This window comes from Sus scrofa, chromosome X, assembly GCF_000003025.6.
Source record: "Sus scrofa isolate TJ Tabasco breed Duroc chromosome X, Sscrofa11.1, whole genome shotgun sequence".
Classification (NCBI taxonomy): Eukaryota; Metazoa; Chordata; class Mammalia; order Artiodactyla; family Suidae; genus Sus; species Sus scrofa.
The window spans coordinates 15,443,800-15,470,404 of record NC_010461.5 but is presented as its reverse complement, the minus strand read 5'-3'; the positions used below and the strand labels follow the sequence as shown (position 1 = coordinate 15,470,404).

The 26,605-nt window shown below is 44.9% G+C and overlaps 1 protein-coding gene across 2 annotated transcripts in view; it reads left to right on the top strand.

The window, feature by feature from the left end:
• ADGRG2 (adhesion G protein-coupled receptor G2) overlaps window positions 1-26,605 on the top strand; it is a 148,420-nt gene that overhangs the window by 48,342 nt on the left and 73,473 nt on the right. For both annotated transcript variants that reach the window (XM_021080654.1, XM_013985969.2), the window contains exons 2-3: window positions 6,789-6,833; window positions 18,352-18,470. In XM_021080654.1, coding sequence (XP_020936313.1) covers window positions 18,353-18,470 — 118 coding nt within the window. In that variant the 5' untranslated portion in view covers window positions 6,789-6,833; window position 18,352. The remainder of the gene's footprint in view (window positions 1-6,788; window positions 6,834-18,351; window positions 18,471-26,605) is intronic.

Here is a 26,605-nt window from a genome sequence, read left to right as displayed (position 1 = left end):
GGCAAAGAAGAGAGCAAGAAGCGCAGGGGAATGATGAAAGGGAGGAGAGACAGCTCGGAGAGGAAGAGGAGGAATGAGGAGGATGGAAAGAAAGACGAAGATACACAAGTTAGCTTGCTCTGTGCAGCAAAACACCGCCAAATTTAGTGGTTTCGATAAAGCCACAGCCGTTTCATTCGTTCCCAGTTCTGGAGTTGACAGTGTGGGCTCAGCTTAGCTGGATGGCCCTGCAGGTCTCAGTTTGCTCACTCATGCCCCCGCCGTCCCCTGCTAGTCGGCTCGATGAGTCTGCTCGGAGGGTTGGCGTGACGGTGGTGACCAGGCCCATGCCTTTCGCTGTCCGGCAGCCTCGCTCAGGCTTGTTTGTGTGCTCACATGGTGGCTCGAGGCTCTGAGAGCAGCGAGGAAGAGCAAACTGCCCTGTTCAAGCCCTTTTCAAGTTTCTGCTCACATCACATATGCCAGTGTCCCAGTGGGCAAAGCAGGTGGCAGGTCCAGCCTATAGTTAAGGGCTGGAGAAAGAGACCTCACCTTTTGTTAGGAGGAGCCGCAGTCACCTTGCAGAAGGACAGGCATAATGTCATTGAGCGTATTTATGGCCAGGGTTGCAGTCTACTGCAGAAGGGAAGGGCTAGAACTTTCTTTTGCTGGCAAGGTCGTCAGAGACGCAGCAGTAGAGAGGTTGAGTTTGAGGCCTTCACCTTTCATTAAAACATGATGCTTTAAATCACCAAGTTCCCATAGTCCATGGTTTATCTGTCAAGGAGGACTGGATAATAATGTAACTTCTTACTCAATTCCAGAGGGAGCAGTAAAAAGTTTATGGGCAACAGTTTCCTCATCTTTTACTCCCTGGAACTGGACTAAGGAGCAGTTAAGTACTTAATACATCTCAAGTGGCAGATGTATTTGGAAACAGAACAATTTTAAAGCACCAGCCTTAATTTCTAGCCCAAATGTCAAATGTGCAACAAACACCGAACAAAGGAAAAACAGGCGTGGTGGCGTTCTTAGTTACTTGGTGGGACCCATGTTGTCTTTCCTCATCTGTGTATCGTTTCATCATATTTTATTTCATTATTGAAAACACAGTATCAAGACATAGTTTGAGTAGAGGAAAAGGCCCAGCATTTGTTGCTACTCCGTGGAATGAGAAGAGTTAACAAGAAAACATCAGGTTTGGCAGTTGGGATTGATTTAAGATGGCAGTAATTATCTAAATTCAATTTTCCCGGTGAAATGTTTGCCTACAGAAAGAAGAAAGTTTACCTCTAGTTAACTTTGTGTGAATGCAGCTTAATGGAAAACTGTCGTTTAAGAAAATCGAGTTAGATGTGTGTGTGTGTGTGTAATGGTAAATGAATGCTCTGAGAAAGAATTCGTTGGCATAGCCTTACATACAGATTCACTCCTAAGGTGGTAATTGTTGACACCCCAAGGAAATGCAGGCCCTGAGTTTGGAAATAGCTTCAGTTCTGCCATATTGGGTGGCGGCCACACTGGATCCTTAACCCACTGAGCAAGGCCAGGGATCGAACCCTCAACCTCATAGTTCCTGGTTGGATTCGTTAACCACTGAGCCATGACAAGAACTCCAGGCAGGCCCCGAGTTTAGAAATAGCTTGAGTTCTGCCATATTGGGTGGCGGCCTGTGGTTGCCGATCAGGGAGTCATTCCAGGGCGGGGCTTTCCCCCTGTGCGCACGCGCACGCGCGTGCTCTTTAATATCCTCTTCTCCAGCTCTGGGCCCAGGTCCCCAGCAGCATTCTAGCCCCTGGGATCCATCTGGCAAGACCTCGCGCTGGGAAAGGGGAGGGAAGACAAAGAGGGAAACGGTGGGATGATGGAGAGTAGGAGGGATGAGAGGATGGGAAGCGTGGAGAGAGGGGGAGGAGAGAAAAGAAAGCAGAAAACTAGCATCGGACCAACGGTTCTAAGTGGTCCACCAGCTCCTTTTCCTGGTCTGGTTCATTCCACCTCAGACGCAGCCTCACCAGAGTGACTAAGAGGTCATCCTTTTAGATGTTTCAGAAAGTAATTCCACAAGCTCTCTTAGTCACGTCTACAACATAACGATGCCCAGTTCCCGAACATTCTTCCTCTTAAATCCCTTGGGCTATGGGTGAAGCTACCTTTTGGACATCATCTTCGGCCCGCCGCAGACCAGATCAGAGATGCAGACCGCTTTGCTGCCGTTTTCTCTCAGGGCCTCGGATACATCATGGATGTGATTTGTAATCGATTGTAACCTCCACCCGGACAGGCAGTGTGGCTTTTTCCCAGTCTAGTCACAGATTATATTTTTACTACATTCTATGGGTTTTCTGGCTCCATCCCTCCAGGTCCCTTGTGGCTGCTCTCTGCTTTTTATGCTTCAGCAGCATCCGAGTGAGGCGAAGCCCTGGGCATTCCGTGCCGGTCTTTGGCTCTGGGTCTTGGTTTAGGCACTTTCCTCTCTTCAGAATGCCCGTTCCCGCTTCTCCACGTCCAGGGAGTTGCACATCCTGCAGGATGCAGCATGATCATGACCTCCTTGAAGACGCTCTCTCAGGAGTTCCCATCGTGGCTCAGTGGTTAACGAATCCGACTAGGAACCATGAGGTTGTGGGTTCGGTCTCTGCCCTTGCTCAGTGGGTTAACGATTCGGCGTTGCCGTGAGCTGTAGTGTAGGTCACAGACGCGGCTCGGATCCCGCGTTGCTGTGGCTCTGGCACAGGCTGGCAGCTACAGCTCCAATTCAGCCCCTAGCCTGGGAACCTCCATATGCCGTGGGAGCAGCCCAAGAAATGGCAAAAAAAAAAAAAAAAAAAAAAAAAAAAAAATGCAGACGTTCTTTTAAATTTGTTTCCCTCCGCTAGGTTCGGTTCCCTTTTTTGGAGCTCTCACTATGCCTGTGACAGAGCCTGCAGCCAATTCATAGGGCACTTCCAGAAAGCTTGGCACTCTGGATTCAGGTCCTAATGGTTCTCTCAGCCAGGTGCCCTTGCGCAGGGTGCGACCTGCACATCCGAACAGGGTGGCCATGTTCTCTGGCACACATGAGGCTCCTTGGTCAAGGTTTGTTGAATGAATTATCTTTAACGTCTTCCAGAGCCATCTCACAATTCAACTCCTCTTGAATGGTAGCATCTAGAACTGAACAAACCAGTTTGTGTGGGTGAAGGTCCTATGAGACGGGGTCTGATCAGTGATGGGGCCACTGCAAGGTTTGAGAACCCCTCTTGTTTGTTCTTCGGTGGCAGTACTCACCCTTCTACAGCCAAGAGCCTGCACATCCCTGGCCTTCTCCTGTATATGCTCCCAAGTCTCACCTTCGCCATCCTTTCTGTGTAATTTGCTTTTCTTACTAGTGTGGAAAATCGTCTCTGCTTATTTCTGTGCTTGCACCCAATTTATCAGGGCCTTTGTCCTCTGGGCCTTTCCTCCGTAGCGTTGGTGTCATTGAGCTGTGAGCCACTCTCTGCCCCTCGGTCTGGGCCGCTGATGAATCCTTAGGTTCTAAATGAAGCTCTGAGCCCTCAGGATGCTGCATGTCACAAGTTTTTTGTTGTTGTTTTTGTTTTGTTTTGATCCTTGAACCAGCATCATATTACCCAAGAGGGCAGTGGCACGCTGCTGGATTATCCCTGGATGTGTGGGCCCTGTGGTCAGCACCCAGGCCCTCTGAGGACCCCGTGAGCACAGGAGCTCTAATTCTTGGATGCAGCCTATCTGAGAGCATCCTTGGCACTGGAGCAGGGCCCCCTGTACATATAGAGATGCTTTCCTTCTCCCCCACCCCAAACCACGTGGATAGTCGGCTTGCTTTTTTTTTTTTTCTCCTGGTTATGCTGGTATTACCCTGGGTTTGGGCCAGCTTGGTAAACAGAGGAAGCTGGATGCTTTTCCAGCCTTTCCTGATGTCACAGTTTGGGGCAGTCTGCAACTGTGGGAGGTTTCAGTTGATCCTAGCAGTTGGTGAGTTTGCTCTTCTTCTCTGAGAAGCTTCTCTGTTCTGTGCCATGTCTTACATAAGTCGATAGGGTTCCTTTTGTGACTTGCCCTTTCCTTTCAATGATGTAAGAAGCCCAAACATTGGCAGCCACTGTGTTTGTTACTGGAGTGCTTGCTGGTGCTGATGCTCCTCAGATCCCGCGTCCTGCTTGGTGTGTCACGGGGACGCAGGACAGTGGATGTGGGGCGGTGATGGCAGCAAGGAGGGGTCCAGAGGTTGAAGGCGGTGCAGTTCCTTAGTCAAGTTTAGGCCTCTGAGTCCATCAGCCATTTTCACATCATTGCCTTTGCCATTCTTTCCCACAACTTGCTCAAGTGAGTTTTTGCTCCCAGCCTGGGAAGCTGCTTTCTTGGCTCTGAGAAGTCTTTGTGCTCTCGGTGGGGCTTTTCTCATGGTGTTAGAGCCGGGCCAGGGGAGACGGTGTCCAGCTGAGCCAGTGATGGCATTCCCTCCTAGGTAGCCCCCCTCTGAGCTTGATTTATGAGTTCTTTTTGGAAAACGTGGATGGTTTGGCCCAGGCTCCCTCTGTTCTGCCTTTCTTTGCTCGAAGAAATGGATCTAACTATGTAAGTAATACATGAATACACGCTGGTGTCCCACGGGCCTTCGTCCTTTCCCCATCACGCGCCTGTCTGCGGAGGCCGGTCACATATAAATAAGCTTTGTTTGTTTCTTAACATGTCGTGGAACATACATTGTTAGGAAACTTCATTTTTTCTTTCACTTGACTATCTTTTGTGTCAATACATGTAGACGAACTTCCTCGTTTTAAGAATTGCATAATATTCTAGAATATGGATGGACCCTCATTTTTTAAACTGTTCATCTGCTGATGAACACTTAGGCTTTTTCCCCCTCTCACACAAAGCTGCAATGACAGTATTTGTTGGTATATTTTTGTGTATCTGTGTAAATATTTCTGCGGGGACCATCTCCAGAGTTAGAATTTCTGGATCCAAAGGTATGCACATTAAAAAATTCAAAACATAGCCAAACCTATTCTCCCAAAGTTTACATTTCCACCAGCAGTGCGTGCAAGAGTTCATTTCCCCACATGCTCTCCAGCTTTGGGTATTATTAGGCTTTTTCATGTTTTCATCCAGTGGACAAAACACAGGCTTTTCCTCTTTTTCTACCTAAAAGTGTTCCGAAGGAGCAAAGAGAGCCTCATGGTGTTTATTAATAAACTTTGTTACCAGGAACCAATCAGCATGCTTTACTGTGGTTATCAGCAAGGTTTTGGAAGAGGCACTGTACTGGAGTTGTGAAATTTCATTAAAACCCCTATGTGGAAAACTGTCATTTGCACAAATATGAAGTGAAATCATTTCCATAGTCAAGTCACAACTGATTTGTTTCTTTGATTATTTTAATTTTTTTCAGTTGTTAATCCTACACTCATTCCACGTTGAGTTGTTGGTACATGTGTTTGTAATTTGTTCGTCCTCGGATAGGACAACATGCTTGGCTTTCACTTTTGTCTTCTTTAAACATTGCTTAATGAAGTTTTTCTAACAATGGGCTTTATTAAGAATTACTCTTTTTTTCCTCTGAAAGAATATCATCAATATAAACCCACCACGACTCCTTATTTCCTCTTTGAATTCATATTCCAGATCCTCCTTGAGCATCGAACTTCTGCCTTAACCGTCTGTTGACTGAAGGCAGGAGTAGGTCACTTGGTTCCAAGACCACCCCATAGGTTGTTACCTCTGGCAAATCTTTTTTTTTTTTTTTTTTTTTTTTTTTGTCTTGTCATTTCTTGGGCTGCTCCTGCAGCATATGGAGGCTCCCAGGCGAGGGGTCTAATTGGAGCTCCAGCTGCCGGCCTACATCACAGCCACAGCGACACAGGATCCGAGCCGCATCTGCGACCTACACACCACAGCTCATGGCAATGCTGGATCCTTAACCCACTGAGCGAGGCCGGGGATCGAACCTGCATCCTCATGGATGCCAGTCAGATTTGGCTCTGCTGAGCCATGATGGGAACTCCACAAATCCTGATCTAAAAACAATTACGACTGTATTTCACGTGAGGAGGTATCGAAGTGTGAAGTGACTGTTCATCCCCAGACTAATAGCTGTTCTGATGTCTTGGTTCTGAAATAAAGCACGATGGCCTCTTCTGAAAGATAACAGGTTGGGTTGTTAACCGTGTTCCCTGTCCTGGTCGGGCACGCGATTTCCTTTCCCCAGTGGGCACCTGCTCTCTCTCTCTCAGTCGCTGTGAGTGCCTCCAACTACCCCTGTCCACTCGGAGCCAAACTGAACAATGCATAGAGTTAATTTATTGAAGCCCTTCCGTGGAGAAAGAATTTTGCCATTGGCCTTGGGGGCACAAGAGACGTTAAGGGACGCAACCCTTGAAATAAAGGCGTTTAGGTTCCAGGGAAGTTAAGTCACAAAAACTGAAGAAATAGCTGAGGAAGCTTGGTCTCTAGAAGGGCCACCCCCCCACCTCCGCCCAGATCTGATCACTTTATTGTTCTGTGCCCCCCGAGATGCGGTCAGTGAAGCCTGAGGCGGAGCAGGAGTACCTGCTACTAAGGCCTTAACAGAGTCAGCCCCCAGACGGCCTTTGGGATTGTCTTCCAATTTATAATAAGTCCCTTCAGAGCAAGGTTTGCTTCCTCCATTTCTTTCGTACAGCTGCCGCCAAGCTCAAGCCTTGGGGACAGCAAGGGGACTCTAGGGTCTCGGCCAACGTGCTGACTCTAGTGCTTAAGCATCTCGGTGCCAAGAAGGCTAAGTTTCCCGTGATCTGATTTTCTCTTCTTTTTTTCATTTTCAGATTTGGGCCGACTTGCTCCATCTTTTCTTGCGAACTTCCGGTCAGGTGAGTGAGCCTGTTCCTGTGTGATAATGTTACAGTAATGACGAACTGCTTCGGGGTTCGTCGCTCTTGCTTTTCTTTCAGTTACCACCTGCTCATGTCCAATCCCCATCCTCGTAACCGCCGTATTCTTGGGGGGGTTGTGTGTCACTCCTCACTCCCGCTTGGAGCTTTCTTTTCTTCGGACGTTTTCTTCGCCTTGGGGACTCTCTTGTTGACCCATTTCTTCTCGGTAATCCAGTTGTTTCTGAGGAACGTTCAGTCATGGGTACAGATTTGGAAATTACATGGTGCGGTACGATCTGGGGAGGGAGAAGGATCATTGACGTAACCCCCTTTGGCATTTTGTTGGACGGTTGTTCCCTTTCCATCTCCCTGGACTGGCTTCCCTAGCTCCACCAGCTCTGAAGTTTAGAAGTAGACCCAGGAAGTGTTCTCTGTCCCCTAAAGTGCTGTGTCACGCAGTTGCCAGCGACTCCTCCCAACCAGATTTCTGCTCCTGACTCCCTTCTGTGTAGAAATGCCGAAGCCACTACTGCCACATGCTTGTTTCCTGCAAGTCTCATAAATAGTGATTCTTTCTGGGATTTCGCTGGGATCAATAATAAAAAGTCCTGGAACCAATGCAAGTATTTGTTAGTATTATCCTATTGTCATTTTTTTTTTTTTTTTTTGTCTTTTTGCTATTTCTTGGGCTGCTCCCGCGGCATATGGAGGTTCCCAGGCTAGGGGTCTCATCGGAGCTGTAGCCACCGGCCTACGCCAGAGCCACAGAAATGCAGGATCCGAGCCGCGTCTGCAACCTACACCACAGCTCACGGCAACGCCGGATCATTAACCCACTGAGCAAGGGCAGGGACCGAACCCGCAACCTCATGGTTCCTAGTCGGATTCGTCAACCACTGCGCCACGACGGGAACTCCTCCTATTGTCATTTAGATGATAAATAATATGCATCGTTGTAATAAATGCCAAGAAGGTTATTGTTAGAAGCGAGGTTAAAATCCCTCCGCGGAGTCACACAGCTTGTAAATGGCTACGCTGGGACTTGAAGCAGAAGTTGGCCCGGTGTGATGACAGAAGCCAGGAAGGGCACAGACTGTTGGTGCGGGGTTCCCTTTCCTCAGGATCTCACTTTCTCTCAAATACCATCTCCTGAGGATCCGAGCCATGTGCTTCCGCCTCATCCCTGCCCCGGCCCCTCAGTGCTGATGCCACTTCGAGGATGCTTCTCAGAAGCCTCCTATTTCTCTCCTCTAAGCATGGGTGGAGTTATTGTGCGGCAGTAGATTCCAGACCAAATCAATTTAACAAATCTTGTTTGAGTGGCTGCTGCGGGGGGTTGGTGTGAGGTGAAGGCCACGTCTGTGTAGGAGAGGATATTGTGTTCTGGTGCTTTGTTTTGTTTTGTTTTTTTAATTGCAACATTTATTTGTTTGTTTATTTTTTTGCTTTTTGTAGAGTCGAACCCGAGGCATATGGAGGTTCCCAGGCTAGGGGTCGAATCGGAGCTGCAGCTGCCGACCTACACCACAGCCACAGTAATGCGGGATCCGAGCCATATCTGCGACTGACACCACAGCTCACAGCAACGCCGGATCCTTAACCCACTGAGCAAGGCCAGGGATCGAACCTGCAACCTCATGGTTCCTAGTCAGATTGTTTCTGCCGCACCACAACAGGAACTCCCCTGTGCTTTGTTTTTAGGCCACGATGAGTCTCAGGGACTATGAAGAGTGAGTGTCTTTTAGTTAAAACATAACAAAACACAAACAAGCCACAATTTATTTGGTGAATCTAAATAGTGACTGTCAGCTCTTGAGAGCAGGATCGCTATCTGTCTTGTTTATTGGGGTAGCCTGAGTCCCTAGCATTATCCCTTGCATGTCATAGAGCCTCAATAAATATTTGTAAATTAGATGAATGAATGCAAGAAATCACTCTGAAAACTATTTAAACTTAGCGCCAGCGTATACTATAAACTTGTCTTCTAACCATGCTTATAATAGCAGCTACCACTTCTTATCTATCCTAAGACCTTCATTGCATGAGCTCATTTCATCCCTCTAGAGCCCTCTGAAGGAGGTCCTATCATTAGCTCCATTTTTTCCAGATGAAAAATTTCGGTCCAGAGAGGTTAAGGACGAGGCCAGGGTCACACGGTAAGTGGTTGCAGCTTGGCTCCGAAGGCAGGCACCTGACTCCCGTGTGCGCTCTTGTACCCTGTGCTGGTCTGTGTGTGAGTGCGTGTGTAACGTATGTACTGGGAGCACTGGGGCGGGAGCCTGAAGAGTAAGGGCAGAGAGCAAGTAAGTAGGCTTTCACTTTGCCTTGGGTGGTTCACCCCTGGGTAATCAAGAGGATCGAGGGCAGTGGAGAAATTTGGAGATGAGTGAGGGAGTGGGAACACAGAACAGTTTTCAGCAGGCTTTGTGAATATTTGTTTACTTGACGTGCACAATTCAGTTCTAATCTTACACATCTGAGATTGATTCGCTTATTTTATTGAATAACATGTCTTTTTTCCCCCTGCATTAGAAAGCACTTGATGCTGATTAAGAAAGTCATTTTGCACTGCAAAGACCAAACACATCATTTCCCTTCCATTTGCTTCTAGAGCCGTAAAAGCCTCATATTACCGTCATACCATATAGATCACCGTTGACTTGACTTTGTGCTGTGACACATGATCCCCAAAGCTGCCGTTTTGGAGTTCGTATTCAGCACTTACCAGTTAACCCAGTTTCTGGCCTCCTTCAGACATGTGGTGGGGGGTTTTTTCTTTGTTTTTTGGGTTTTGTTTTTGTTTGGCCTGTGGGATGCCGTTGCTCCTAGTACAGCATCGCTGGCTGGTTTTAGTTCTTGGTGACCTTATCTTCAAAAACTTTTGCTGCTGAAGTTTGGAGTGCTTCCCTTTGTCCTATATTTATTCAGATTACCCCAATTTACGGGATTTGAAATTGCTGCTAGACAGTTTTGTGAGCGTTCCAGAGAAATCTGTAAATGGTCTCATTTGCTTTATAAAATGAGTCAAAATGTGAGGACTTCCTTGTCAGGTTTTGGCACCAGGAGTCCCCTCGCTTGGTAAGAATGAGTTAGGCTGTGATCTTTTTCTCTGTTCTTTGAGTTTTTGTGAGGTTGGAATTCCTGTGAAGACATCTGGGCCTGGAGTTTTTTTGGTGGGGAAAATTCTGAGACCCTTTAATAGTTATACATCTATTCAGGTTTATTGTTTTTTCTTGATTCCTTCTTGGTAAATTGTATTTTTTCCCCTAGCAATTTGCCCATTGTAATCTAGATTTTCAAAATTATTCAGAAAAGTTGTCCCCAGTGTGCTTTTATCTGTTATGTTTATAGCATTTTCCCTTATGTTGCTTTTTAAATTTCTTCTATTGGTTATTTGCTTACATTCTCTCTCTCTCTTTTCTTCCCTTTCAGCTCCCCTCCTCTTAATTTTGCCAGAATTGTCTTTCCAAAGAACAGCCTTGGCCTTGTTAATAACCTTTATTTCTTTTTATGTCATTATTTTATGCTTTTATTTTTATTACTTCCTTTATTCTCCTTCTTGGCATTGATTTTGCTGTTATTTTTCAGACTTCTTGAAAAGGAGATTTACTCATTAACTCATTAATGTTTAGCCTTTCTCTTCTTTTAATATGTACATTTAAGATAGATATTTCATGCTAAAGATCTTTAGCTCTGTCCCATGTTTTGCTATGTTATTTATTTATTTATTTATTCATTTATTTTTGCGCTTTTTTTTTTTTAGGGCTGCACTCACGGCATCTGGAGGTTCCCAGGCTAGGGGTCGAATCAGAGCTGTAGCCATTGGCCTACGCCACAGCCACAGCAACGTCAGACCTGAGCCGGGTCTGTGACCTCCACCACAGCCCATGGCCACGCCGGATCCTTAACCCACTGAGCAAGGCCAGGGATCAAACCTGCAACCTCATGGTTCCTAGTCGGATTTGTTTCTGCTGAGCCACGACGGGAACTCCCTGTAATGTTCTTTTAATTATTGATCAAGTCAGATATTTTCTAATATATGTTGCCACTTCTTTGACCTAGAAGGTGTTTGTAAATAACAGCTTAATGTTTTATTATAGCTTAATTGTATTATGGTCAGAAAATGTGCTCCTTTTCTTTTTTCTAAAGCTGTAAACAGTTTTTGAGACTTCTTTTATGGCCTGGTTGGCTTTCATAAATATTCCATATGCATTTGAAAAGGTTAGAGACCCTGGAAGGTTCACATATGGTCTTTAAGTCAGGTTGGTTAAATATGTCATTCAAGTATTCAGGCATCCTTAGTGACTTTGAATTTTATCCCTTGCTGATAAGAGATGTGTGAATATCTTTCAATATGATTGTGAATTTGTTCTACTTCTCCTTGTATTTTTTCACGAATACTGCTTTGTGTAGTTTGAGGGTATTTTGATTAGTTGCATTCATATGTAAATTTGCATCATCTTCCTATTGAACTGAACCTTTTATGAATGAACCATTTTATTTATAGGTAATGGTTTTTGCCTTAAAGTATAATTTGTCTGATTTTAATATACACATATTAATTTTCTTTCAATTAGTATTGACACTGGATATCTTTTCCATCCTTTTATCTTTAAACTTTCTGTATCATTATGTTCTAGTTGTGTCCTTGTAAATAGCACATCGTTGGATTTTATGTTTATTTTCAGTCTGATAATCTTTCCCTTTTAATTGAATCCCTTAGTGCATTTATATTTAATGAATCATTGATTTGTATATTTGTTTAGACTCACCATCTTCCATTTTTCCTCACCATTCCTTTTTTTTTTCTCCCCTTTCTTGCCTTCTTTCAGAATGAATATTCTAAAAACCATTTTCCCCTCTCCACCAGTTAAGAAATTATATATCCTACGTCTCTTTTTTTAGTAGTTGTGATAGAAATTACAGCATCTACTCAACTTTTCAATGTCTGAAGATAATACCTTGAGCCTCCTCTGGGGTAATTCAAGGACCTCGGAAGACTTTCATTTTTTAATTTTATTTTTTCATTTTCTGATAGATTAAATGTAGTTGCCACCTTTTTATTGTCATGCTTCACTTATCCCTGCAAGATATTATCAATGTTTTATATAGGCAAAGTTCTCCTGGATTTGCCACTCTCTAGTGCCGCCCTTAGCTCTGGGCAGCTGGGGCCTCTGCCCTGTGTCTCATGCTTTAGAGGTCCCCTCTCTGGCCCTTCCCTCTCCAAAGAATGAGAACTTTGGGATACAAAGAAGGCGTGCCCACTTTGAACCTCCTTCTTCTTTCCTCCTGCAACCCTTGCTTCTAGATCATACCCTGGGGAACCCAGGAGTTGGGAATTTCCTATCCAAACATTCTGTGCCTATTTCCAGGACCTCTTTGCCTGGGCAAGCCATGCTACAGGTATCCATACCTCTAGACCTAAGGGATGACCAAAAGATAGCTGCTTGAAGGAGGGACGGAGGCTTGGATCTGTGGGCAGAGGTCCCTATCCAGGGGACAAAAACCTCTTGTACTTCGGGATGAAACCTTAGTGGAAGAATAAGGGCAAACTGGATCTCCTTTCAAACCCTTGACCTATATATTACAAATTTAGGAAGGGGGTCTGGTTACATACTAACCACTTTCTTTGTTCTTCATTCCTCTTTTTCCTTTTTCTTTTCTTTGTTTCTTTTTCTTTCTTTTTTTTTTTTTTGTCTTTTTGCCTTTTCTAGGGCCGCTTCCTGCGGCATATGGAGGTTCCCAGGCTAGGAGGTCTAATCGGAGATGTAGCCGCCGGCCTACGCCAGAACCACAGCAACGCAGGATCCGAGCCGCGTCTGCAACCTACACCACAGCTCACGGCAACGCCAGATCCTTAACCCACTGAGCAAGGGCAGGGATCGAACCCGCAACCTCATGGTTCCTAGTCGGATTCGTTAACCACTGCGCCACGATGGGAACTCCCTCTTTTTCCTTTTTCTTTTAATGATTTCTATTTTTCCCACTATAGCTGGTTTACAGTGTTCTGTCAATTTTCTACTGTACAGCAAGGTGACCCAGTCACTGTTCTTCATTCCTTTTGCATCTCAGCTCTTACATCTTTTGCCTGAATATATCTTTTAGGATTTATTTCAGCGAGGATTTTCAAGTACTGAACAATATCACAGTTTTTGTTGGTCTTCTGGTTTCCATTATTGCTTCTGAGAAGGTAGCTCTCCGTCTAATAGATGCTCCTTGGAAAGTTACCTGTCTGGTTTTCTTTGGCTGCTTTGAATATTTTCTCTGTGTCTTTGGATTTCTTCAAATTCACTATTTTGTGTCTAGGTATAGATCTCTTTATACTTATTGTAAAGGTTCTTGGGGCTTCTTGGATCTGTGGATAAGTGTCTTTTGTTTTTTAACCCGTTTGGGGTCATTCCATCATTTAAATTTCAAATATTTACTCTTCCTCATTCTCTCCTCTTGGAATTTTTTTTAAGTGGCCATACCCATGACATATGGAAGCTCTTGGCCAGGGATTGAATCAGAGCCAGATCCTTTAACTGTGCAAGGCCTGGGATAGAACCCATGCCTCCAGAGCTCCCTGAGCAGCTGCACTGCACCACAGCAGATGTCCTATTCATGGTTTCTAATTATCTTCAGCATATGCCTGGAACACTGATGAAAAAAATTTTTTGGACATATTTGCTGTATCAGGTTCTTTTAGAAGAGTTCAAATTAAAATTTAATTACACTTTTACAGACAGTTGCCTGATTCTTTCTTTGTTTCTTTCTTTGTTTCTTTGTTTCTTTCTTTGTTTGTTTGTTTCTTTCTTTCTTTCTTTGTCTTTTGTCCTTTTAGGGCCACACCTGCGGCATATGGAGGTTCCCAGGCTAGGGGTCCAATCAGAGCTACAGCTGCCGGCCTACACCACAGCCACATCAATGAGGGATCCTTAACCTGCTGAGCGAGGCCAGGGATTGAGCTTGCAACCTCACGGTTCCTAGTCGAATGCATTTCCTCTGCGCCACAACAGGAACTCCTTTTTTAAAAAAAAAAAAAAAAGTAAGTTAAACATAACCAGGCATTCTAAAGAAAACCAGCACTGAGATTCTCTGACTTCTTTCACAGTTGAATGATCCTGGTCAGTTGCTTTTTCACCTTTCGGTTCTTGCTTTCTCTGCACTGGGAACCTCTCTAGTACCTCCCTTTGTAATTTCCCTCTGTGCTAGTCTTGTTAGCCAACACTTATGACTCAAAGGCAGTGTAAATATCTCAAAGGCATAATGTTTTCTAGAAGACTTAGGGAACCTCTTGTTATTCAGGTGAAAAATACTGATCATTGCACACATTACAGCAGCCACGGTATCATCAGATTCCACCAGTTAACCTGCAGAAACAGAGACTGAACCTCACCCAGACTGTTTTACAGTGCCGTTTCCCTCCTTTTCTTTCTTTCTTTTTTTTTTATGGTATTTCATTGTGCTTTTATTTTTTATTTTTATTTTTATTTTTATTTTTATTTTATTTCCCTCCTTTTCAACCTTACTCTTTATTCTATATCTAGGTAAGGATAGATTTACTCTCATTTGTTGCCATTCAAGTTTGCACTGATGGGCTATGTTTTTAAAAATATGATGCTTATGCTATTTCAGGCAATCGAAGAGATGTAGAACAATTTCTTGGAGTGGTACAAGCAGGGCCATAGCATCCAGTCATGGAGCTTATCTACTACCCAACCCTAGAGGTTGCCATTTACATAAGAGTGTACATTCACCATAAAAGATGAATCTGGGATAACCTTTAATGAGTGGTTGTCTAGTGTCAAGGGCTAGATTTTGCTGTTTAAATGCTAGCAAATAGTTTTCTTGGCAATTGCTGCTATCTCGCCAACTGTCCTTAGCACCTTGAAATTTTACTGAGAACCAATGACTATTCAAGTCATCTTTTTTTTTATTACTCAATGAATTTATTACATTTATAGTTGTACAATGATCATCACAATCCAGTTTTATGGTATTTCCACCACACACCCCCAGCGCATCCCTCCACCCCCACCCCCCGCCAAACTGTCTCTTGGAAACCGTAAGTTTTTCAAAGTCTGTGAGTCGGTATCTGTTCTGCAAAGAAGTTCAGTCTGTCCTTTTTTCAGATTGCACGTGTCAGTGAAAGCATTTCATGTTGGTGTCTCATTGTCTGACTGACTTCACTTAGCATGATAGTTTCTAGGTCCATCCATGTTGCAAAAAATGCTGGTATTTTGTTCTTTTTAATGGCTGAGTAATATTCCATTGTGTCTCTGTACCACATCTTCTTGATCCACTCCTCTGTCGATGGACATTTAGGTTGTCTCTATATTCAAGTCATCTTTGTTGATGACCTAGATAGCATTGGACTAACCCAGCTTGGACCAGAAGGTGAAGAAAAGGTCCGGCTGAAAAAGATGAAAATTGCTTTTACGTGTAATGAATAAGGGTTTCAAAATCCACAGGTTTCCCTCTTTGATCAGTGATCCCAGGGACCTCATGACCTCGCAGGATGTTCTCTAGTTTATGCAGAGGCAGTAGGAGCAGCACTATTTTAACTACCGTAAGACTTCTGCTCTTGGAAATATATATTAAGCCTTGAGGAAATATATTCCAGGCTTGACAATGGAAAGCAGTCTTTTCAGTAGTGCCAGGTCTGCAGTGAGTTCTTCCTGATCCATATTCGCTTTTCAAGATGGTTATTGGAATCACCCTTCATTTTGCCCTTTCCTGCCGTCATCTGGTAGTTGAGTACAAGCTCTCTTCAGTGAAAAGGCATGGTTTATTGTGATCAGAGGCCCAAGCCACAGCGCGTATTAACTGGTCACTGTGTACCATGACTGATTTAACTTTGACCGTATCTTATACACTGCTTAGGCCCTACCCTAGGAGTTGGCAAAGCTCAAATGAGTTTGCAGAAATTTTGAAAATGCTATAGTAGCGTTTTGAGTTTGTCGATTCGTTTCACCTCATGAACTCAAAACAATTTGCTTCCAAAGAGATAAATTCTCAGGAGGCCAGCATTGTGGCTTGGTAGAAAGAGTAGAGTCCTGCCAAAGAGCCAAATGACCTGGACTCATCCCTTGGAGTATGTTGGGCCTCTTTCGACCTCTCTAGAATGAGAGTCTGAGGCTAGGTGAACTCCGATGTCCGTTTTAGAAACAAACTGCTCTGATACTCTTTCCAGAACTAAAATGAGATACTTGTACAGTAAATCTTCTAAGTCAGCTCTCGGAATTCCAGGTAGAATCAAGCCTAAGGCATTTGTCTGAGAGAGGTTTTCTGATAGATGTTTGGTAGGGTTAGGGTTACAGTTAGGGTTTTATATTTATCTATTTATATATATTTATATTTATCTATATGTTCATATTTATTTATATTTATATAAATTTATATTTATAAATATAATATTTATATAATTTATATATATATATATTTTATTACAAAAAGCTAAATAAATGTAGCTTTTTTAACAAGGGGGAATGCTTTTGGAGAGGGAACTGGGTTCAAAGTAAAAAAACTGAATACTTTTTAAGCTTTTCTATGAAACTTTTTGTGACGTACACACAAGTGTACAATTCAGTGAATTTCAAGAACGGAACACACCCATGTAACCAACACACAGAGTATTACCCAACCCTCAGAAGCCCCCAGTGCCCACTTCTAATCATTACACCCTCTGCCCCGTTCTAAGTAAGCATCCCCTCTCTCCCAGCCTCACCCCGTCGGTTCGTTTGACCTGCTTTTGTTCCTCCTTGCAAAGGAGTCATGCACAGCATGAATTCCTGTGTGTCTGGCTCCATCATCTAACACTGTATTTCTGAGACTCATCGATATGGTTGTGTGTGGCTGAAGCAGACACTTAGATTTTCTTCCAGCGAGACGTTGCTCTACCTTCGCACAACTGCATTAACATTATGGTTCGAGGGACTCATTCGGGAGGGTCAGCCATACGCCATCCGGAACAGAGAGAGGATGAACGTGCCGAAGAGGAGGGGCAACCCCGAGGCAGTGCGCGATTTATCAGCATCGTATGTTATGAATATATAATACAATTTACCGTGTCGACTTAAGAAATCGGAGTCCTCTTTGGAAGGAGAAGGCGTCACTTCCTGCTCCAAGATGTTACGATGCCACATCCAAGGACAGAATGACCCCCCACCCCACCCCCGCCCCGCCCCTGCCAACTGGCAATGGCCATTTAGAGGATTCCTAAAGAAAGATTGCCTGCTCTTCCTTGAGACCGAGAACTCGTATTTTATTCCCATCTTTCCGTGTCCTCATTCCTGTAATCCCTGCACTGTCTTACCCTAAACGTACGAGGTGCAAACTAGCTCTCTGTGGACCGGATGAGTGAAGAGCCTGCAGCGCCAGCCCCTGTGCCAAGAGCTCTTGTCGACTCACCACAGCAGCACCATCAGGCTGGTGCTGTGATCCCAGTTTGCTGGATGGGGAATCTTGGCCATTGGGAATAACTGGGCCAGAGTCCCTCAGACATTGGGTGGCAGAGCCAGGACCTTTGACCCCATGCTCTTTAGCTTTCACTGTGGTGCCCACACACTCAGTCTCAGGCCGACAGAACGGCCGTGGTGGGTGGGTTAGTGGGTGCCCTGAAGCCAGGAGCTCTGCCAGCTGAGAACACTCAGCCTGGTCTGCTCAGTGGGATCTCACTGCCTGAGCCTGTGGGTGGCTTGTCATTTCCTGGCTGGCTTCTGCCTCCCTCAGCAGCCCACGCCCGTGCCTGCTGCTGGCGCTGACTGCCTGTCACGGGCTTCTATTGGCCAACTCCTCCACCATGAGAGGAACGGACCCAGTCTTAGCACTGGCGCCTTTCTCTGTGTGCCGAGCTCCCCCCAGCCCCTGGCCCACCTCTGCCACATGTATTTCATCTAGTTAACGCCTGTCGACCCATCGCATCTCATCTGGTGGATGCTGGCCCCTCAATGAGTATTCGTTGGAATAAGTGAATGGTAAATTGAAGCTTTTAGATTCAGCACTGATACAAACCTCGCTTTTCAAAAACATTGACTCTGCCCTCCTGACTACTAAAAATGTAAGTGATTTTAATGAATGAACATCTAATAAAGAGAAAGTGCAATGCACCCATCCTTTTCCAGTATAAGACATAAATGGGGTAGGTTATTTATAAAATTCTATGATCTCTGATTCCTAGCATAGTTTTGAACCAGTCTGTATGTAATGGTAATAATAATACATGCAGTGTTTTGTGTTTTTAACCTCTTCTCTTGACATTTTGCATGTGTTGACATTTTCCATGAATTCTTATGGACTACCTTGCTTACCATTCTTAATATAATAACCCACTGGGTAGGCCTCCCATAATAAACATGGATTTTTTGCTTTTTGTAGCCAGTGCCCACCTGGCATTGCCAATTCTCTGGAACTAGAGTAATTTAAAGGGAGCAGGACTGCAAGTTGCCTTGGTTGAGACCCTGGCCTTTTGGGCATTCCTATGTCGTGATCATGGCCAGCTGTGATGATGCATTTTCTTCTTCTTTTATTCCAGGATGCTTCTTGGTGGTGGGCAGTATGGCCATGTTGGCAGACTTGAAGAGCTTTTGCCAATGTTCAAGATAGTCCTTGTCGTCATTTGTCTTCATGTCCCTCTGGTTACGTCCCTGGAAGGTAAGGTGCCGATTTTCCATCATCTTTTTTCTGTTGCATGTGTGTTTATTTGGGATTTTTTTCACCGTGGTGAAATAAACATAAAACTTACCATTCTCATCATTTTATGCGTGTAATTCACTGGCATTAAATGTATTCACAGTTTTGTGCAGCCAGGCCTACTCTCCATTTCCAGAACAGTTTTATCATCTCAAATAGCAACGCTGGACCCATTAAACAATAACTCCCCTTCCCCTAGTCCGTGGTGACCTCTGTTCTTGCTGTCTCTATGATTTTGCCTATTCTAGGTACCTTATAGAAATATAAAGAATCATACAGTATTCATCCTTTTCTCTCTGGCTTATTTCCCTTAGCATAATGGTTCCAAGGCGCATGCGTGTTGTAGCATGTGTCAGCGTTTCATTCTTTTTAAGGCTGACTGATGCTCCGTTGTATGTACAAACCATGTTTTGTTTATCTGTTCATCACTGATGGACATTTGGGTTATTTCCACCTTTTGGCTATTATAAATGATGCTACTGCAAACATTGGTGTACAGCTATCAGTTTGAGTCCCTCCTTTCAGTTCTTTGGGGGTATATCTAGCCAGGGATAGGATTGCTGGGTCACATGGTAATTTTGTGTTTCAACTTTTTGAGGATTGCCAGACTGTTTCCCATGGTGGCTGCACCATATACCATTCTCACCAACAAGGCACAAGGATTCCAGTTTCTCTGTATCGTCACCAACACTTGTTATTTTTGGTTGTTTTGATAACGAGTATGAAATTGTATCTCATTGTGGTTTTTATTTGCATTTCCTTAATGAATTAGGGATGTTGACCATCTTTTCATGTGCTCATTAGCCAAGTGTATATCTTCTTTAGAGAAATGTCTATTCACATCTTTGGCCCATTTTTGAATTGGGTTGTTTGGGGGTTTTTTTGTTCAGTTTTAGGAGTTCTTTATATATTCTGGATATTTATACTTTATCAGATACATGATTGGCAAATATTTTCCCCATTCTGGGGGTTGTAATTTCACTCTTTTATTTTTATTTTTTTATTTTTTATTTTTTTGCTTTTTAGGGCCGCACCTGCAGCATATGGAAATTCCCAGGCTAGGGGTCGAATCAGAGCTGCAGCTGCCGGCCTACACCACAGCCACAGCAGTGCAGGATCCCAGCCACGTCTGCGACCTACACCACAGCTCACGGCAATGCCGGATACCCAGCCCACTGAGCAAGGCCAGGGATCGAACCTGCATCCTCATGGGTACTAGTCGGAATCATTTCCACTGCACCACAATGGGAACTCCCTGTCGTTTCACTCTTTTAATGGTGTCCATTGATGTACCAAAGTTTTAAATTTTGATGAGGTCTAGTTTATCTGTTTTTGCTTTATTGCCTGTGCTTTTGCTGTCACGTCCAAGAAATGTCATGAAGATTTTCCCCTGTTTTTCTTCTAAGAGATTTATAGTTTTAGCTTTTATGTTTAGATCCTTTGACCATTTTGAGTTCATTTTGTATACGATGTAAGGTAAGGATCCATTATTTTGCACATGGATGTCCAGTTTTCCCAGTACCATTTGTTGAAGACTGTTTTTTCCCCATTGAGTGGTCTTGGCGCCTTTGTCAAAAATGAATTGACCTTATATGTGAGGGTCTATTTCTAGTGTTTATTTGTTTTTAAAAGTACCTACTTAAAGGCACTTCTGTATGGAAATTTAAGGGAAGCAGAGAATCACCCTAATGAAGCTGCACGCTTTTCAGAAAAGAGGATCTTTAGAAGCCTATGAAAGAAGAAGAAAAGGTACCTGGAGAAAGCAATAAGAAGGCCAGGAGTTCCCGTTGTGGTACAGCAGAAACAATCTGTCTAGGACCGTGAGGTTGTGGGTTCAGTCCCTGACCTCGCTCAGTGGGTTAAGGATCCAGCGTTGCCGTTGCCGTGAGCTGTGGTGTAGGTCACAGACGCGGCTCGGATCTGGCACTGCTGTGGCTGTGGCATAGGCCGGCAGCTGTAGCTCCAATTCAACCCCTGGCCCAGGAACCTCCTCCATATGCCTCGAGTTCAGCCCTAAAAAGCAGAAAATAAAAAATAAATAAAGAATCAAATTAAGGGAGTTCCTGCTATGGGGCAGTGGGTTAATGATCAGCATTGTCTCTGCGGTGGCACGGGTTTGATCCCTGACTGGTGCAGTGGGTTAGGAATCCACTGTTGCCACAGCTGTGGTGTAGGTGGCAGCTGTGGCTCCGATTCATTCCCTGGCCCAGGAACTTCCATGTGCCACGGGTACAGCCAAAAAAGAAAAAAAAAGAAAGAAAGGAAGACATTGTTAAGGACACAGAGAAATACCTTTCTTATTTAGAAGAGAGTTGCAGGATCAAGGAATCTTTGTTAGATAAAGCAACTCTATTAGCAGCTCACGACAACATAAACACACACACACACACACACACACACACACACACACACACACACACGTGCAGACAAACTAAACAGAAAACTTCCCAACAGACTAAAACACAACTGACAGTCTTTGCAAAGTAGGCATCATCTCAAGAAGCCATGAGAGTTTACGCAAAGAAATGCTAAAAGCTGAACGGATGTTGACTGCTTCCAATGCGTCGGGTCCCTTTGTCCTTTATATACTGTCATTCTCTTAAGCTGCTCAGCCGAATCTATTAAGGGGAGGTCCTAGTCTTAGCATCATTTCCCAGATGAAGAATCTGAGGCTCAGAGAGATAAGTAACTCACTCAAGGGAGTGCTGAGCTGGGAATTATACGCAGCGTGGAATCTTACGCTCTTAACCTCAAAACCAGAGTTCTGAAACTTGAGTGTGCATCAGAATCACCTTGGAAGCATTGTTAAGACCCAGATTTCTGGGTCCTTCCCTTAGAGGTTTTGATTTCATAGGTCTGGGGCAGGACCTGAGAACTGACACTTCTAACGAGCTCCCATGTGATGTCGATGTGACTGGTTCCGAGATGAAACTTTGAGAACCACTGTCTACACACCTGGCAGAAGACATAAGCAGGGAAAACTCCTCCAGATACAAGTTCTGTTGCGGCCATGTGACATCCACGTAAACTCCGCCCACACATCATCTCCTTGGGGTATTAAAACATCACTGTGGGCTTGTCAGGGCAAAAATCAAATGTCCCTACTTTACTGATGAGTAAATATCCCCAGGGATGTTATTGGTTAGGAAGCGGCAGAGCCAGACTAGATACTAGATCTTCGGTCTCAGGTTTCGGTGCTTTTTCCACCACAGGGTGGATGAGGAAGGAAAGTGGAATGCAAGGGGGAAAAAAATCATCAAAACGAAAGCTGCTTGGTAGAAAGAGGTCTTTTTGAAAAAATATACTTTAGAAGCAATGCCGAGTAGTTATACTGCGAGCCATGCGGGAAGTCCGAAAAAACATACTTTAAAATGACGCAAATGGGAGTTCCTGTTGTGGCTCAGCAGGTTGAGAACCCCACATAGGGTCCGTGAAGATGCAAATTCGATCCCTGGCCTCGCTCGGTGGGTAAGGATCCAGCGTTGCTCCAAGGTGCCATGTAGGTTGCAGATGCAGCTCGGATCCAGTGTTCCTGTGGCTGCGGCGTAGGCCTGCAGCTACGGCTTCTATTCGATCCCTAGCTTGGGAACTTCCATATGCCACAGGTGTGGCCATAAAAGGGAAGAGAAAAAAAGAGAAAATGATGAAAATGGGGCAGGTGAACAGGAGACTGCATGGCTCTGAAACCAAGCTGAGTAGGGAAAACCTGAGGGGATGCTAAGGTTGCTCTGGCTCTCTGAAGAATTTCTGAAGGCAGCGGTTCTCAGAGTGTGGCCCCCAGAAAAGCAGCATCAGCATTACCTGGGAGCATTTGAGAAGTGCAGATCCTCAGGCACAGTCTAGACCCGTTGAATTGGAAACTCTGAGGGTGGGGCCAACAGTCTTGTGTTTTGGGGTTTTTTTCCTTCTTTTCTCAGGGCCGCATCCGCGGCATATGGAGGTTCCCAGGCTAGGGATCAAATCAGAGCTACAGCTGCCGGCCTACACCACAGCCACAGCAACGCCAGATCTGAGCCTCGTCTGTGACCTACACCACAGCTCATGGCAACACCAGGTCCTTAACCCACTGAGCGAGGCCAGGGATTGAACCCGCATCCTCATGGATCCTGGCTGGGTCCGTTAACTGCTGAGCCACAACAGCAACTCCCACAGTCTATGTTTTAACCAGCCCTCCAGGGGATGTTGATTCATGCCCAAGCTTAGAACCACGGTCTTGAAGAATTGGCTGAAACATTACTGTTAGCAACACAATGTAGTAGAAAGGGTTAGAGCCCTCCCCATGCCTGCCACCAGCTATTTGTATGATCTCAATTCAACACTAGATGTATATGAGCCTCTGTTTCTGCATCTTCAAAATGGGTATAATCCTGGAGTTCCCATTGTGGCTCAGTGGATAACGAATCCGACTAGGATCCATGAGGTTGCGGGTTCGATCCCTGGCCTCACTCAGTGGGTTAAGGATCCAGCTGTGGTGTAGGTCGCAGACTCAGCTCAGATCCCGAGTTGCTGTGGCTGTGGTGTAGGCCAGTGGCTACCGCTCTGATCAGACCCCTAGCCTGGGAACCTCCATATGCCACAGGTATGGCCCTAAAAGGACAAAAGACCCCCCCCCCAAAAAAAGGGGAGGTATAATCCTGAGTCCCCCAATGGGCTCGTCTAAGGCTCCATGCATGTTTTGGTTTTTTTGTTTGTTTTGTTTTGTTTTTACGGCCGCACCAAATGCATATAGATTAGAACCCCAGGCTAGGGGTCTAATCAGAGCTGCTTCCACCAGCCTATACCACAGCCACAGCAACAGGATCCGAGCCGTGTCTGCGACCTACACCACAGCTCATGGCAATGCCAGATGCTTAACCCACTGAGCGAGGCCAGGGATCGAACCCGAAACCTCCTGGTTCCTAGTCGGATTCATTTCCACTGCACCACGACGGGAACTCCCTCCATACGTTTTTAAAAAAACTCCATGAAGGCAAAAATTTTTCTTTTAATCTTTTCTCCTTCCCACCCTGTCACCCCCACCACAGCTTTTTTTGACAGATAACATCATGTGTGCAAAGTTTTTTTTTTTTTTTAATAAAGTGTTTTGGGATCTGGAAAGGGCTAAATAGGTGTTTATGATTATCTCTTAGAACTCCCACAGGAGTATTCATGTTATTTAATAGTCACTTTCATAACATTTACTTTGTGCTAGCCCCTGTTCTGAGCCCGGTATAAAAGGCTAACTCATGTAAAGCTCACTCACTTCAAAGCTACCCTTTGAAGTAGGCACTGTTATTAGCTCCATTTTACGTACAAGGACCCTGAGGCACAGAGAAGGCACTCAGCTTGCCGTAGGTTCAACATTTCGGTTGTAGAGCTGCAATTCAAACGCAAGCCATCTGACCCCAAGTTTTTGTGTTTAACTACTGCGGCATCTTATCTTGTCTTCCAGTATTCTTCACCTCTCTGCCGCACCAGGCTCAGTTGCTTGGGGGTTGTGTATCTGTAGGTTAAAAATAAAGGTGGAATCCATTGCATGTTAGATCGGATCATCCGGATGGCTTTTAGGCACCGTCTCCCTGAACAGCTTTGAACCGAGGCAGGCTCTCTTCAGTTCTGGTTGGCTTAGATCTGGTTCTTGATGAAAACCAAGGGTACTGAGCCGCGCCTCCTACACTGGCCTGTCACTTGCGTGGTAGCGAGTGCCTCCTGTGTGCCCAGCATTACTGGCTGCTGAGAGAGCATCATCTCTGACTTCAGGGCCTTTATACTCTAGTTAAAGGGACATGGTTATGACACGTGAGAACGATACAAACTGTAACTAAATCCTGAAGTGTGAGTCAGGGCTGTAGGGCTCTAACCTATGGCTTTGGCCAGATCCGTGGTCTAGCTCCATCTTAAGCTACCTGTAGCAGATGCTCTTGGTCCCATGCCTATTTCCCCTTGGCCCATCCCTGTGCATGCTGATGGCTCCCTCGTGTCTCTGAGAATGATCCATGCCCATGGGCCTGTGCGTGTAACAAGCTAGTAGTGTCAGGGAGTTAACCCCCATGACTGGTGAGCAGTGGGAGTTGGTGTTTACTTATGCCAGCTTCCTTGTCCCTTGGTGGCCCAGTGCTAAGGGGTATTCTCTAGACCTAGTGAGTTCTTGGATTGGGCCCCAGTTGCCCATAGCAGTGAAGTGTTCATTAACATACCCATCACTCCCTCTGCTTCCCGGAGTCGTCCCCATTTGGAAACACACTCATCTTCCAAAGTCCAGCCCAAGAGTACAACCTCTCTAAAACCTTCCCTGACCTCTTTAGGAGAATTCATGTGTGGCCCCAGCACTCCCTTTTCTTTCTATCTGTATCTTTTTATACTTCTCACTTTGCATCTTGTCATGATGTACTTCCTTTGCATCATGGATCCTTTCAGTGCATTGTCTGTGCCAGGTGAGAAGGGAGAATGAAGGGTTGGCAAGGTGGATAAGAAACTCAGGGGATTACTGATTATAAGAGAAATGCAAATCAAAACTACCATGAAATACCACCTCACACCAGTCAGAATGGCCATCATTCATAAGTCCACAAACAACAAGTGCTGGAGGGGTTGTGGAGAAAAGGGAACCCTCCTGCACTGTTGGTGGGAATGTAGGCTGGTACAACCACTCTGGACAACATAATGAAGATACCTTAGAAAATTATACATAGAACTTCCATACGACCCCACAATCCCACTCTTGGGCATATATCCGGACAAAAGTTTCCTTGAAAAAGACACATGCACCCGCATGTTCATTGCAGCACTACTCACAATAGCCAAGACATGGAAACAACCCAAATGTCCATCAACAGATGATTGGATTAGGAAGATATGGTATATACACGCAATGGAACACTACTCAGCCATAAAAAAGAATGACATAATGCCATTTGCAGCAACTTGGATGCAACTGGAGACTCTCATACTGAGTGAAATAAGTCAGAAAGACAAATACCACATGATATCACTTATATCTGGAATCTAATATACAGCACAAATGAGCCTTTCCACAGAAAAGAAAATCATGGACTTGGAGAATAGACCTGTGGCTTCCGGGGGGGAGGAGGGGAAGAGGGAAGAGGGAGGGAGTGGGAGGGATTGGGAGGGTGGGGTTAACAGATGCAAACTATTGCTCTTGGGATGGATTTACAATGAGATCCTGCTGTGTAGCATTGAGAACTCTGTCTAGATACTTATATCGCAACAGAACAAAGGGAGGAAAAAAAAATGTATACATGTAAGTGTAACTTGGTCCCCATGCTGTACAGTGGAAAAAAAAAAAAGAAATTAAAAAAAAAAAGGAAACTCAGGGGATTAAAACTAATGAGTACTCAGGGCCTGCCCTGGGGCAGATGCTCCTAGATGCTTTATGTAGGTCATTTAATCCTCACAAAAACTCTTTTTGGTAGATATCTTTAGTCTCCGTTTGCAGGGAAGAAACTGAGTGTCAAAGAGATGAAGTCATTTGCCCAGAGTCACACAGCTTGGAGGATTCCCCATTGGAACCAGTAGCCAGTCCTGTTCCTACTCTACCGGGTTGCCCAGTACGTAAAGACTGGGTGAACCTGACACTAGGCAGGGGGAGAAGATGGAGAGGGAGCCTGAAGTAAGCTGCCAGAGAGCGGCCATTGCCCCTGGCTCTGGAGGATCTGGAGGGCAAACACAGTAGCTTCACCCTGGAAGCCCGAGAGATGACTCAGTAGCTCTTGACAGTGAGGAGAGATAAGACTGACCTTCTCTCGTTAGGCCACTGGCCAACAGAGAGAACCCTCAGGCCTTAACGCTTTCCCTTGTGCAATTTGGTGATGTTTGAGGGAGTCATTCGAAGCCCCAAAGAGCTTTGGCGGCTAACTCTGCTTCCCTGTAGCCTCTAGCTCTTGGGCTGTGCTAATGCCTTTTTTCTTTGCTTGCTTTCTTCTGCTTTAGTTTTCTTTTTTTGTCTTCCAAGGAGGTCTTTTTAGGCACAACGGTTTTCCAGAGGGTGAGATGACGTAATAGTGGATAATGGTTATAATTTCATTCTTGCAGAGTTGTCTTCCCCATTTGGAAACAATTACACACTTGAGCCAGTTTGGTGATCTCATGAGCTATAA